This window comes from Arvicola amphibius, chromosome 4, assembly GCF_903992535.2.
Source record: "Arvicola amphibius chromosome 4, mArvAmp1.2, whole genome shotgun sequence".
NCBI classification, from domain to species: domain Eukaryota; kingdom Metazoa; phylum Chordata; class Mammalia; order Rodentia; family Cricetidae; genus Arvicola; species Arvicola amphibius.
This window is the reverse complement of record NC_052050.1, coordinates 14,218,061-14,233,245: the sequence shown is the minus strand read 5'-3', so window position 1 is coordinate 14,233,245 and position 15,185 is coordinate 14,218,061. Positions and strand designations below refer to the sequence as shown.

Sequence of the window (15,185 nt, the reverse complement as noted above, 5' to 3'; positions counted from 1 at the left end):
GAGGAAAGAAAAGAAACGGTGATCTGGTGAGACGGCTCAGTGGGTATAAAGCATGTGCCAGACAGGCCGGATGACCCTGGTTAGATCCCCAGAACCACAGTGATATAAGAGAATCAGCCGGGCAGTGGCGCATGTCTTTAATCCCAGTACTTGGGAGGCAGAGGCAGGAGGATCCCTGTGAGTTCAAGGCCAGCCTGGTTTACAAGAGCTAGTTCCAGGACAGGCTACAAAGGTACAAAGAAACCCTGTCTCAAAACACAACGAGAGAGAAAGAGAAAGAGAGAGAGAGAGAGAGAGAGAGAGAGAGAGAGAGAGAATCAATTCCTGAAAATTGCTCTTTGACCTCCGCATGTATGCTCTTTGACCTCCCCACATCCGAATCATATCCACACCACACCATAATAACAGATAAAATACTTTTTCTTTTTTATTGTTTTTTTGCCTTTCTTATTTTGAGACAGTGTTTCTGTGTGTCCTAGTCATCCTGGAACTCACTCTGTAGACTCTGAGATCTGCCTGCCTCTGACTCCCGAGTGCTGGGAACAAAGGCATGCGCCACCGCTTCCCAGCTCAGATAAAATATTTTTTTAACAAAAGGAATAGTGACAGTTATGTATTCATCTGACACGTTAAACATTATCCGACTGTCCATCTGTGCCAACCCTAAGTAAGCCAAGAACTGCCTTCCAGCAGTTTCTGTGAGCTCCTGACTGGAGTGAAATGTAAGCTAGGTTCCCAGGTTCCACACTTCCATTCCTTTCTCTCTCTGAGTCCACAGGGAATCTCAGCAGCCCCCCCCAGCCATTTTCTTTTGAGACAGGGTCTTACTATGTGGACATGTGTAGTCTCACACTCATAGACACCCATCTACCTCCGACTCCGACTGTTGGGATTAGAGGTCTGTCCCACGATACTGGGCTGCAGGTGTCTCAGTCCCTGTAACCTAATTAACATATAATCAATCATACTGCCCAGGTGATGTCCCATACACGTAGGACATAACAATACTGTAAGTTCTTTTTATACGCCATTTCTGAAAGTTCAAATCTAACTGCAGCCTGTACTTTTTCACCTTCTAAGGCTGATGGCCTTGCCTTACCTCCTAGCACCCCATGAACGAATCAGCTTCTGCCTAACCCTACTGCACGCTACTCATTCCTGTCACCTACACTGGGGACTGGACAGAATGTCTATGAAATCCAAAGCTCCAGTCCGGAGGTCAAGGGCCTTCGTTTCATGCTGCCATGGTTTGTCAGCCTGGTACCCCCAAATCCTCGTTCCTGCTTCCCTCTAGTCTGATCCCCAGCTGAAAGTTCAGCTTGCTGAGTGTGCAGTCCCGTGGGACAGGGCTGAGGCCAGCCGAGTCCTCGGTGACCTCGAAAAGACGCCCAAGACTTGCTGACAACGCTAAGGTTTTGACGAGGATGTCCACGTACTTGTCACCAGATTACGACACCAAAGGGCAGAGATGCTCGGTGGTGTCACCAAGCATGATATTTTGCACACATGGCTGCCCAGTGAATGACTGCTGACCTCAGACAGAGAGACAGCAACCCAAAGAATTGAGGAAGAAAGAATTTTGCAAAAGGCAGGGAGGGGGGCAGAATAATGGAAGAGCAAGTAAAATGTTGAGTCAGACAGAAAGTCACGTGCGGTAGCACTGGACAACTAAAACGGGCCTCCTCTTTGAATACTGCACCCCCAGTTTTCTTGAACAGGAAAGTCCCATGAGAGCTGCAGGAATGCGGGGGGTGGGGGCAGAGGCTTGGCAGAAGTTCAAGCCACTGAGAAGCCCTCAAGAGGAATTGAGGCTTCTATGGGAAGACTTCAAGGCCAACAGGACAACACTGTCAAGTGTCTGCACGCCGTTTCCAGGTCTGCAGGGGAGTTTCTAGATTGGAGTGACAGAGGTGGAAAGACCCACCCTGAATGTGGGTGTCTCGACTCCACGGGCTGGGGTCCTGCACTGGATAAAAACGAGGAAGAAAGCTGACCACCAGCGTTTATTGCTTTCCGCTCTCTGACCATGGATGCAATTCGACCAAGTTGCCTCGTATTCCTGCCGTCAAGCCTTCCCCTTCCTGACGGGCTGTATTCCCTCTCACTGTGAACCCGAATAAACCTTTCCCTCCTGAGTCCCCTTCCTTGATCACAGCAATGAGAAAAGTAACTAAAGCATACACACTCTTTAAATGACAGGACTACTACACAGCATTCTGACTTCCTCGGTCACATTTATCTATCGTGAGCGGCTATGGTGGCGCACTCCGGGAGGAAAGTAGAGGCAGGTGGATCTCTGTTCAAGGCCAGCCAGAGCTACATAGTGAGACCTTGTCTTTAAAAAAACAACAAACTATCATGTTCACATGTCATATGTACACATGGGGTCAAATCAAGGTGATTTAACTCTAGGATTTCAGGCAAAGAGCTGTGCAGTTTGAAATCATCGGCTCTCTTTGTCCACATCACTACTGATTTCACCTCAAACGAAAAGGCACAATGTTTCAGAGTGGGATGAACATTAAACATTAAACACCCGCTCCCTAGATAGCCCCTCCATGACCACAGTGGAGCCCAGCCTGCCTGGCCTGGACCCGAGCTCTGTTCCCGTGCAGAGTCCATTAGAAGGACGGCGGCTTCTGCTACAGTGCCACACGGAGCATTGAACACATGCTGAGTACTGACCATGCATCACACCCTAGGCTAAGATTTCAAGAAGTTGTCCAACACAATCATCACCATACCTTTGTGAGACAATGCTAGAGCTACCCCACTTTTTTTTGTTTTGTTTTGTTTTTTGAGACAGGGTATCTCTGTGGGACAGTACTGGCTGTCCTGGAACTCACGCTGTAGACCAGGCTGGCCTCGAAATCAGGGATCTGTCTACTTCTGCCTCCCAAGTGCTGGGATTAAAGACGCGCACCACCACTGCCTGATGCTCCCCCACTTATAAACAAGAAAAGGAAGGCTTACAGAGAAGGCAAATGGAAGCACTAGAAGCAGGATTCAAACAACTCCAAAGTCCAACTCTTTTATGTGAGTGCATGTGCAGTTGCATGTATGTGTTTGGATGCACATGTGCATACAGATGTTCATGTGTGTGCATCTAGGTCAGAGATTGGTGTTAGGTGTTTTCCTTGATTCCTCTCTGCCTTATTTTTTGAGACAAGGTCTCTTGCTGAACCTAAGCTCATCGATTCAGTCAGGCCGGACAGTCAATGAGTGTCAGGAATCTGCCTGGCTCCTCACCGCCCCTCCCCTTGCCCAAATCCTGTCATACCCACTGTCATACCCAGCTTCTAAGTGGGGGCTGGGATCTAACTCAAGTCCTCATGCTTTTGAGGCCAGCACTTTACTAAATAAGCCAATTAATTCCTAAGGCCCCTAAGTCCACTTGCTGATATATAGAGAAAAAGGGCTGGGAGATGGTGCAGCGATTGAGCGCTCTTGCAGGACCCAAATTTGCTCCCTAGCGTCCATAATGAGTGGCTCACAATGCCTGGGACTCCAACTCCAGTGGGTTCTGGCATTGTTTTGATTAATGATTGATGTGGGAAAGCCCAGGCCACTGTGAGCAGCGCCAGCCCTAGGCAGCCAGTACTGAGTTGTATCAGAAAACAGACTGAGAGAGCCAGGAGGAACAAGCAGTATTCTTCCAAGGCCTCTCCATCAGTTTCTGCTTCTAGGGTCCGTCCTTATTGTCCTTCATAATGGGCTATGAGCCGGACGTGTAACCAAATAAACCTTTTCTGGCCCCAAGGTGCACGTGGTCAGAGTTTTATCACAGCAACAGGAAGCCAAGTAAGGCAGTTAGTCTGTCTGTCTCTAGGACAGGGAGGAATTCAATTAGCTCATCAAGCCAAGGAGACAGAGCACTCTGGCACTAGTGTGCCATTTGTGTATGCATCTCCCCCACATAAAAGCCCCTCCCTCCACCAAAACCATAATGTCTTTAATACCGCATTGCGAGATCCCCTTATTAGAGCGAACGGCCACCAAGAAAGCAGCCAGGCTATGTAAGAATCGCAGACCAAAGTTAATTATGTAAAGTGACCATTAAGGCACTTTAATTACATTAATATTCTTGAAAAAAATTTAAGAATACTTAACTTATTGCTTTATATATATGTATGCAAAATTATATAACAGCACACATTTAAATATTTCCAATTCTGAATTACTTCTCTTTTTAAAAAATGACTACATCCATAAGACAAATGTGAAGATTCTAATTAATCCACAGATGACAGGCAGAATATTTAGGAAAATTAAATGAACTTACTGTGTATTCTGATCCCAGACGTTCAGATGGCAAAGGGAAAGAAAGAGAGAGAAAAACTGAATGAGACCAGTTTCACAGAACACAAACCACAAGACTGACGGTTACAGACAAGTTATAATTATTAAAGACGAGCTAAAGAAACCTTTCGAAAATTAGGTTTCTGTAAATATTGAAAGTCTCTATGTTTCGCAGTACTCCTGCGGTTGGCCAGATCAGGTCAGTTAGACAAGCTTCAATTAGCCCAGAGGCTTGCGGCTAATTAAAAACCCAAGTGCTGGCATTGTCAAAGCAAAATGAGAGACTAATAATTACAGTAGACCATTTCACTAACCACAAAGGACATCTTTTCAGTTGAAAGCAGGTTTTTTTTTTTTTTATTTCTTTTTCTTCTTCAAAAACAATTACAAAGAGGCCGTGCAAAGAGGCCGAGGTGGGATCCCGGGACCCTGCATGGATGAGGGCTGGGGGACAGCCATGAGAATCTGGACCGGGGGTAGAGGGCCTGATACGTATTCAGAAAAGAGCGTGAGGAAGAAGTAATATTAAAGACTTTTCACATTCTCTGAGAGGAGAGAGAGAGAAAAAAATTCAAAGCAAAATAGAAACAAGCCAAAGCGAACGGCTTGCTTGTGGACAAACTTAGGGGAAAATATGGATTAGAAAACCTCTAGATGGCCCTGTGGGAACAGTCTGCCCTCACTCAGTGAAATTCCACCTCTGCCCCAGCTCAGTACTTGCTGCAGGTGGCTGGCCTGCGCCGAGGACTTACCTGTGATTGTATAGGGGTAATAATTCCAAGCCTTCTCGGTCACATAAAATATTTTGGGAACAACAGCTCTGGCCCAGCTAGGCAGTTTGCTGAAAAAGAAGAGAGGGGAAAAAAGAAGACAGTTAGTCTGTCAGGGCCTTCCTCTGACTGGGTACAATGGCATACCATTAGTGGAGTTGTTGGGCCCCCTCTTCTCTCTGCTCTCATTCCTTCCCCATCTCTGTGGTATCTTCTGGCGTAGCAAGCTTCCTGGACATATTTCTGTTCTTTTTTTAAAGATTTATTTATTATGTATATGTACAGTGTTCTGTCTGTATGTATGCCTGCAAGCCAAAAGAGGGCACCAGATCTCATTATAGTTGGTTGTGAACCACCATGTGGTTGCTGGGAATTGAACTCAGGACCTCTGGAAGAGCAGCCAGTACTCTTAACCCCTGAGCCATCTCTCCAGCCCCCTAGACATATTTGTGTTCTTTCAAAATATAGGCAGAAGGCAACAGGCAGCTGGGCTCAGAGGAAGAATGTTTCTAGGATGTACGCCTATACTCTCTCAATCCATAGGCATGAGTGTTCTGCATGCATGTATCTCTGTGTACCATGTGTGCAGTGCCTGAGAAGCCCAGAAGAGGGCATCAGTTCACCTGAAACTGGAGTAACAGACAGCTTGGATGTCTTGTGGTACTGGGAATTGAACCTGTGTCCTTTGGGTGAGCAGTCAGTGCTCTGAAGATAGAGCCTTTACAGAAGCTGAAGGTGATGTGAGTCCTCTTGACCTAGGGCAAGCCCTAACTCTAGTGACTCGAGAGGGCCCAGGACTCAAAGTCATACAGAGAACATGTGACCATGCAGCAGCCGTGAGAATGACGAAGCTGTATGCCAACAAAGTGTCAAGGATTGAGAGAGGCACACACCACATTTCCTGGCAGACTGCCCAAAGGAACCAACACTCCCAACACCTTGATTTAGGATTTCGGGCCCCATATCCATGAGATGCTAAAATGTTTTTGCTTTAGACCACCTAAGTCCAATGACTGAGCCATTCTTCTGGAGCAAGGCCAAGGTCAAACATTTGCAGACAAGAGATTCTCAAAAGGCAAAGGTCTGATGGTCATTTGCAACCAAATACTGATTAGGCTTGTTTATTCCTGCAGAGGCAAACCTACAGCACAGTATAGGGACATAGCTTCCCTTATTAACCCCTGTAATATTTCTTAAAATAAGTTTTCACATGACCTTCTTCAGATCTCTCTCTCTCTCTCTCTCTCTCTCTCTCTCTCTCTCTCTCTCTCTCTCTCTCTCTCTCTCTCTCTCTCTCTCTCTCTTTCTGTGTGTGTGTGTGTGTCTGTGATGTGACTGTCTGCCTACAGAGACCAGAAGAGGGCATTGGATCCCATGGGGCTAGAGTTGGAGGTGGTTATGAGCAGCCTGCTATGGATGCTGGGAACCAAACTCTGGTCCTCTGGAAGAGCACAAGCACTCTTAACCAAGGGCTCTCTCTCCAGCCCCCATCATCATGATTTTAGTTCTCTCCAGCACTACCTGCCACTCTAGCCTGGTTGGTGGGCTCTTGAGGAATGACATCTGAGGTTGGCTCCCACATGTATGAGCGCGCACGTGCGCACAAACACGCACAAATACACACACACACACACACACACACTGGTATGACTAAGAAATGAAAACATCAAGCTAACAATGCCCTATGATGTTTAATCTTTGTTGTCAACCTGACTGTATTCAGAGTCACCTACGTGTGTGTGTGTGTGTGTGTGTGTGTGTGTGCGCACGTGCATGTGTGTTTCTAGAGAGGCTGAACTGAGGATGGGGATCAACCCTAATGTGCATGGCAGCATCCCACAGCCTGGGTCCTGGACTGAAAGGGGAATGCCAAGCACAACAGCAGTGTTCATCTCTTCGCTGCCGACGGTGGACATCATGCGGCCACGCGCTGCCCACTCCTGCTGCCCTGCCTTCTCCACTGTGACATATTATACCTGCAAAACCAGATCAACTCCTTTCTTCCTTAAACCACTTGTCCGGCGTTTTATTCTATGCCAAGAAGAAAAGTGACTAATGCAAGCCCTCAATCTGAACCCCTTTCTCTGACGTGGAATAGAAAATGTCAACCAGAGCATCTGAACTGCTGCATACCTAGAATGTCTTTTCAAGGTGTTTTATGTTTGAGAATATCCAGGCCTAACACTTTTGAAAAAGACAAATGCATATTTTCAAGAGCTTGCTGGACCTTACTCAAAGTTCTGGGCTATGTATGCATCAGGGTCTAAACACGAGAGGGTTTTTTTTTTCAAAAAAAAAAAAAAAAACAACCAAAAACCTATGCTCCCCCAAAGCTGGGTGAGCAACAACAGTCCAGCAAGCTGTAAGGAAGGAGCAGGAGACGCCTTGAGCGTCACTTGTCATTCCAGGGCGGCATTTCTCCCTCCTGAAAAACTGTCCCTGCAGAAGCTGCTCATTTACCTTGCATTCACATTTCTCAAAGCACGGCTGCTCACTGACAGGGGCTTTTTATAGTTTTTGCTGATGACTGAGCCCATCAGATGCTGACGGCGGAGTGCTACTGAGGTTGATGTGGCGTTGGGAAATCCCACTGGCTTGCTTGCTGTCAATCACATGAGCCAGCCGTCCTCGGGCTCCTGCCTGTTTGTGCCCAGGCACAATGCCAATGGACAGTAGAGGGACATGTAGAGTCTAGTTCCAGGCAAGCAGATTTTGGTGTCTTGATTTTTCTTTAAAGATAGATTCTCATATATTCTAGGCTGGTCTTGAACTCACTATCTAGTCCAAGATGGCCTTGAACTTCTGATTTTCCTACCTCTACCTGGAGTGCTAGGGTTTATGTGTGGCTCGGGATTGAAGCCAGGGCTTTGTGCATGTTAGACAGGCATCCGACCAACTGAGATCCTTCCTCATGCTTATAATAAACAGGGCTTGAGCAAAGAACTCCTCAGCTTGGGCAAAGTATGCATGTGTCTCCCTTCAGTCCCACAGTCCCCTCTCCACTGTCCTCTAGTAGGGAGTGCATCCATGTTCCCTTCGTGTCTCACCTCATTCCTGGGTGCTCTTCCCATGTAGCACCCTGGGGCAGCCCACAGAACTCATCCCTTGAAGCATATTAGAACCTTCCTAGCAGAACTTCCATCCTAAGTAGCCATCATCTTCGGGTAGGAAGAGAAAACCACCGACAAGTTCCTATCCTCACTGAGACTTCAGATAACAGCCCTGGCCGTCCTGGTACTCACTTGCAGAACAGGCTGGCCTCGAACTCACAGAGACTCACCTGCCTCTTATCTCTCAAGTGCTGGGATTAAAGGCGTGTACACACACCCTCCCCTGTCTAAGAACTTTAATTTTTTTTTTGATGTTCACCCAAAAATTCATACAGGTCAGAAAGCAGCATAACCAATGACTTTATTTGTCTGTTGATGGTGCTGCACTAAAAACAAATAATCATTTAGCCAAGGCCAGGGCTACAATTTCATGGCTCTATCCTTTAGTCTAGGAAGAAGAGAGATCCTGGTGTAAGTCTTCCACCAGGTTAAAGGTGGGGAGGGGGCATCCGCTACAATCTCTGAGATAGTTGTGCCACAATTTGGAGGTGGTTAGTGTAACTGAAGGAATCTGGACTTAGCCTGGAAACCAGTCTCTGGGCATACCTTGATCACATTAGTCGAGGTGGGAAGACATGCCCACCATGGGCAGCACCATCCCCTACGTGGCATCAGCTTGCCTTCATAGTTTTTTGCTCCACATTTGTGGATGGAATGTAGACAGATGCTTTGAGTCCCCGGGGCCTTGACTCACTCATCATGAAAAACTGTATTCTGGACTGTAAGCCAGAGTAAACACTTTCTCAAATTGCTTCTGTCAGAGTATTTTACCACAGGGACCGGGGGGGGGGGGGGGAATGAGACAGACAGCAAGTGTCCTCCAAAGGCCCAAAGGTGTGGTCCTGCTTGTGGTGCTATTGGAAAAAAGGCGGGATCTTTTGGTAAAGGGGTTTGGTGAGAGGAAATTAGGTTATTGGGGCAAGCCTTTTGGGGAGGATGACTGTGGAACTCCAGCCCTCTCTTCCTCTTTTCGTCCCTGGACACGAAGTGAGTTTCTTCTGATATATGCAGTCCCCACCTCCATGGATGCTTGGTCCGCCGTGCCATGTTCCAGAATCTCTAACAATGTGGGCCACCATGATCCCCTTCTCTGTGAGTTCATTACTTCGGGCATTTGATTATGTTGACGGAGAGCCGACTAACACGACACTATTTAAGTACTGGTAAGCCCACTAACAGACCAGACCAGACCCTCTGTCAGCCCCCAGCTTGCCCAGAACCCATCATGATTTGAATCATTTTAGTCTGAGAAACTGAAATTTATTTGTCCCTGCAGCAATGATTTAGCAGGACCTGAAAAGGGAATTAAGTCAGTCCCTGACACTGTCACTGAAATGATGGACACTGTCACACAGCCCACAATTCTAAGAGAAAGCCTGTCACTCAAAGTCACTCCCAGATATGAAATAAGGGGCTCATTTCTAGAAAGGCAGAGTGTCTGAATCAAGTCCTTGGTCCACACATGAGCCAGGACAGAACCTCCTAAGGGCCTATCTGAACAGCATAGGGCCCTAGCAACACAGCCTGTGGCTGTGAAACCGTGATAGTGTGAGTGACCTCACATCTGATTCAGTCCTCAGAGCACCACATTCCTGTCAGACATCAACATTCCCTCCCAATGTGTGCGCACGCATGCGCGCGCGCGCGCGCGCACACACACACACACACATGTATATACCTATGTGTGTGGAAGCCAGAGAACACTTGGGGTGTCCTTCCTTTGGTACTGCTCACCTTTCTGGAGACAGAGTCTCTCTTTTGAACTTTTAAAATTGCCCATTATGGCTGACCAGCGAGTCCCAGGATTCTCCCCAGGAATCTACTTCCTCCCACTTCCCAACAGTGGGGTTATAACTGCACCACCACGCCCAGCTGTTTTCATTTTTAGATTTATTTATTTTATGTGTGTTTTATCTGAATTTATGTCTGTATATCACATGCATGCTTGGTGCTTGCAGAGGTCAGAAGAGGACACTGAATCCTCTGGAAAAGGAGTTATGAATGGTTGTGTATCACCATGTGGGTGCTGGGAATTGAACCCAGGTCTTCCGCAATAGCAACAAGTGCCCTTAACCACTAAGCCATCTGTCCAAATTCTTTATTTTTTTTAAAATGTGAGTTCTGGGGATCAAACTTAGGTGCTCAAGTACTTTACCAACTGCGCTCTCTCTCCAGCCCCCAAAATGCCCGATTTCTTACTCTTACGCATACATCAATGACATAGCCAGGTAGCCAGCCATCTTGCCCTAGCTCACCCAGGGCCATTTGTTGAGCACTGGCATCTCTATACATCAGGATCAATTCTTTAGACCTGGGCAAACTGCAGGGCCTGGCACCATTATCTCCCCCAGTCCCCACGGAACCTAAGTCACAGCTACCCTGATCATTATATGGGTTTAGAACCAGCCTCAGGTGAAGGGTGTTTACTGTCCCTCCATGAGAAACTTCTGGCAATTTCCAATCCAGATTATCTGAAAGCCACCCTGGCATACAATTTCAACTAAAGTGAATGTTCACTCAAGATTTTTTCAGGCCCGATGAACAATGAACACCATTGGGCCATATGTAGTCTAAATGGAATCTCATTTTACTTTTTCAACCAGGGTCAAAAATTGGACAGTCTTAACTGGAATTCTGGGACTTGGACATTCACGGGGAAAGCTCTGGTGAGAAACTTCTCAGGGTCACACACGTCCCCTGTCACTTTCTGCACCATGGTTATGCAGAAACCATGAGAGGGGCACGTTTTAAACAGGACTCTGACCTTCTGCTTCCTCTTTGTGCTGACACTTAGCTGCTGACAATTAGCAGCTGATAACTGGCAGCTCTTCTCTACTTGGACAGCCAGGTTCCTCTGTTTCTTCTCTAGCCTGACCTATTCCTGTAGGCAGACTTTTCTGTCCCACCAGTCAGTTCCCAAATAACCACACGGAGATTTATTATTAATTATAAATGCTTGATTGATAGCTTAGGCTTCTTTTTAGCTATCTCTTGTAACCCAAATGAACTCATTGCGATTCATCTCTGTGCTGCCCCCGAGACTCGTCCACCTCATCTATGTACTTCCCATCCTGCTCGCTCTGCAGCTCAGGCTTCCTCTCCTGACTCCTCCCCCCTTCTCCACAGCATTCTGTCTGGCCGCAAAATCCTGTTTAGCCATTAATAAAGAGCCAATCAGCTTTTTATTAATACAAGAGCAACACGTCTTCAGAGTGTACAGAAGGACTGTTCCGCGGCATATTCCCTTCCTCTCTTCTTCCCTGCCGAGTACACCAGACTAGAGTCTGTCCCTGCCTCCCACATTTCCCTAACAGGGTTAGGGTTACAGACAAGCCTGCTACTGTATCTGGCTTTTACATGTGTTCAGGGTCTCCGCAAGTGCTTGACCCCGCTAGCCATATCCCTGGCCCTAATGTGTGCTTCCACTGTGCTGGTTATCTGACAACACAGACAGGCAGAGTTTGCAGACCAGAGCTCTGTCCCTCGTAGGAGGCAGGGCTGCCTTGACTTCACAAGCAGAAACTGGGCACGATCTCACTGCCCTGAACTTGAACGCAGACACCACCCTCACCTCAGTGAGTTTTTGCACTGGATGTAGGAAAAGGGCAAGGCCTGGTGCAGGCTTTTGGAAGCCTCTGCTGGAACAGCATGAGGCCATGTCACCAGCAGGCTGGTGGATATAATGAGCCAACTGCACACATCAGCAGCATCAAGGGTTAGACAAATCCAAGGTGGAAAGTCTCCTGGCCCCACGCCTGCTAGGACATCATGGGAGAAGTTGGCATGGATGGAGGTGATGGAGGGTAGACAATAGCAGTACTTCTGGCATGTTCTAAAGTATTGAGATGGGGAAAGAAAGAAGTAGCAGGTGCTAAAAGGCAGGTAAGGAGGAAGTCTCCCACATACAATAGCATTTCCCATAGCTTTCTTTCTCTAGCTTTCCATATATGTAAATACACATATGTATGCTGCATCTAGGTATACACTCCCTATACCGATCATGCAATATAATTATTTATACGTAATATATAAAGCATAGCATCTAAAATAATATTCTGATCTATTATATGTGCAGTGCACTCTCTGTCACTCCCTGGAATGTGATTCCCACCAGGGCAGGGACCTTTCTTTTGTTCATTAGTTGCATCTCTAGCATCTAGAATGGTAGTGATTACCATGTGCATGTGTACATGCATGTGTATATATGCATGTGTATGTGTGCGTGTGAATACGTGCATGTGGGTTTGCAGTGCTGGAGTTGAGCCCAGGATCTTGGCATGATATGTGAGAAGTTTTAACAATGAGCTACATCTCCAGATCCCAAGATATTAATTTACTTATTTGTGAGCATGGTATATGTGCACATGTGTGTACATACATGTATGTACACACATGTGTGGGAGCCAGAGGAGGATGTTGAGTATTCTCTTCTATCACTCTCCACCTTATACCTTGAGACAGTGTCTCCCACTGAACTTGCAGCTTGGCTTCAGCCAGTAACTCCCAGCAATCCTCCTGTTTCAGTTGCCAACACTTTTAGAGTTATAGGGATACCCAGCCATATCTAGCTTTTAAAAGGGATGCTGGAACCTAAATTCAGGCCCTATAACAAACTCTGTTACCCATGAGCCATCTCTTCAGTCCCCGAAAATATTTTTTAATGAATGAGATCTTCTCTGTGTACCTAGACGTCAATAACGGCCATGAAGATTCTCTGAAAACCCACAGGGATGGGCAATTAGGTCTTGACCTATGAGTCGGACGTTTTCTCTATCACCTCTTGTCGGGACAGTGGGCTCTCGCCAAGCCATGTGAGCCTTGGGCACAGAGCTGACACTGGAGATGAACTGGGAGGGGGCCATCAGTTGGCTCAGCAGTTCCGGAAGAGGTTGGAGCACAGAAATGGGAAATGGGAAAGAGAGACCTAAGCCATGGCCTCAAGAATCACTACTAAGAAAGGGGACCAGATGGTGACACTGCACTCTGGATGAGAAAAAAAATCAGGACTTCCAGAAGCTTTGCCCTCCCCTACAAAAGTCACCAGAGGCTGGCGGAGATTGTGGCGGGAGGTGAGGGCCAGGTGGCAGAAAGAACAGGGCTGTCTTCATGCACATCTCGTCAAACAGGCAATGGGATCCTCACTGGAAGCTGGTGATCCTCCTGACTGACAGATGCCAGAATGGCCTAATTAATCCCACAGCCATGATGGTGAAGAGCACATGTCATGGCGGAAAAAGAGGCCTAAAAATAGAGTCCTCCTTTCCTGGGGTGCCAATCCGTTCTTTGGCTCCCTTCTCTCCACTTCTGGCCAGCTGTGGGGAGATATGCTGAAGAAAGTCAAAGGAAAAGCTGGGTCAAGCTAGGGATGGACCTCGCTGCTGTGACGAAATGCCTGCTAAGAAGTGAATTTAGCCGGTGGTGTCCCACGGCTTTAATCCCCCAGCATGCTGGAGGCAGAGACAGGCGGATCGCTATGAGTCTGAAGCCAGCCTGGTCTACAGGGTGAGTTCCAGGACAGCCACACAGAGAAACCTTGTCTTGAAAACAGCAAATGTCGACAATTGATTGTGTGGAGAAAGTGGCATCCTTATAGGCCATAAAGTGGCTCAACTATGTTGGACTGCGGCCACTTTGGAAATTTCTCTTCCTACATGCTGGTTGTCAGGGTTAGATCTAGGGACACAATGGCATGCGTGTGTTGGGGAATTTTAGTGAGTGTAAAAAATAACAAGTCTCATTGTGACATTTTTGTACTCATATATATATCGTTGGCCCTCTCTCTAAGCCTCCCGCCTGATTGTTTTTCTGCTTCCTCTTTATTCCCAAAGAGTCTTCCCTCTCTCTCTCCCTCCCTCCACCCTTCCCTCACACACACATGTGCACACACACACACACCCTTAAACTGAGATTCTCAAAGGAGTTTCACATGTTGTCTGTCTTCCTCTGATGCTATTTTCCCCACCCTCCTTTTAGGCTTCTTCCTACCCCTCAATGGCTCCTTCTATTTTATGTCATTATCAAATGATTCTGTGTTGAGCCAGCCAGCTAACCTACAGTCTGCACATGACAATGTTTGGGGTATGGAACATGGGACAGAACGGTGGAACCGTTGGAGGCCACCCATAGCAACGGTGGTAGTGGTGGCTGGAGGCAGCAGGGGTGGGGTAGGAAGCAGGGGTAGAGTAGGCCTTGGGTTCTGCTCAAAGGCCACTGTCACCCTGGGTGCTTGGTCCATTCTGAAGCTGCCTTGATTTCTGCCCTTTCATATGGCTCTAGAAAATCCTGTGCTTCCCTGACATGCATCCACCAAGTGCTCTTTCTCCTTACAACAGACTTTGTTTCTTTTGCTGGTGGCTATGAACAGTCGCTCAGAGCCTCGAGTTGCCTTTCTGCCTAGTCTTCCACTTATCCCCACAGATACCTTACACACAAGCCAAAGTGCACTACTCCCTGCGAGATGAATGTCTGAGATTTGCTTGGTAATAACAATTATGGCCTAATCTATCTCCTCTTTGAGCAATTTCCTTCTTTTCTACATTCGTAGAAGAGTAGGCCTTGGTTACACAGGTTCTGATATAGCCAGAACTGCTCATGGTTTCACCGGGCAAGAAATAGGTTTCCAAACCCATATAGACTGTTGCCAGGGAGCCTGTCGTTAATTTAGGTTCATAGGACACGCCACGTAATGAGGACACGGACACCAGTGCCACTCTACCCTTTAAGATCAACTCTCTCAAGACAGCCGCAAGAGATCAATCAGACTCACAAATGCTGGGTCCAGCCAGCCTGGGACCCTCCCTGGAGTGCAAGACAAGGACCAAGCCTTAACCCCAAGGGGATTCCTCCCAAAGATGCACACTTACTTGCATTTGTAAGATTCCAACACATGGGTGAATGACATTAGAAAAGAGAATGACATTCGATGTGACATGACAATCCTGTGACTTCTGCACGAAGGCCATAGGTCAACCTGGACTAGATCTAGGCTGCATGTGATTACAAAGCA

The 15,185-nt window shown here is 47.1% G+C and overlaps 1 protein-coding gene across 2 annotated transcripts in view; it reads right to left on the bottom strand.

Annotated features, from left to right (window-relative positions):
• The window catches only part of Pitpnc1 (phosphatidylinositol transfer protein cytoplasmic 1), a 271,966-nt gene that overhangs the window by 114,592 nt on the left and 142,189 nt on the right, over window positions 1-15,185 (bottom strand). For both annotated transcript variants that reach the window (XM_038326594.1, XM_038326595.1), the window contains exons 3-4: window positions 5,052-5,140; window positions 4,283-4,290 (exon numbers count right to left, since the gene is read on the bottom strand). In XM_038326594.1, coding sequence (XP_038182522.1) covers window positions 4,283-4,290; window positions 5,052-5,140 — 97 coding nt within the window. The remainder of the gene's footprint in view (window positions 1-4,282; window positions 4,291-5,051; window positions 5,141-15,185) is intronic.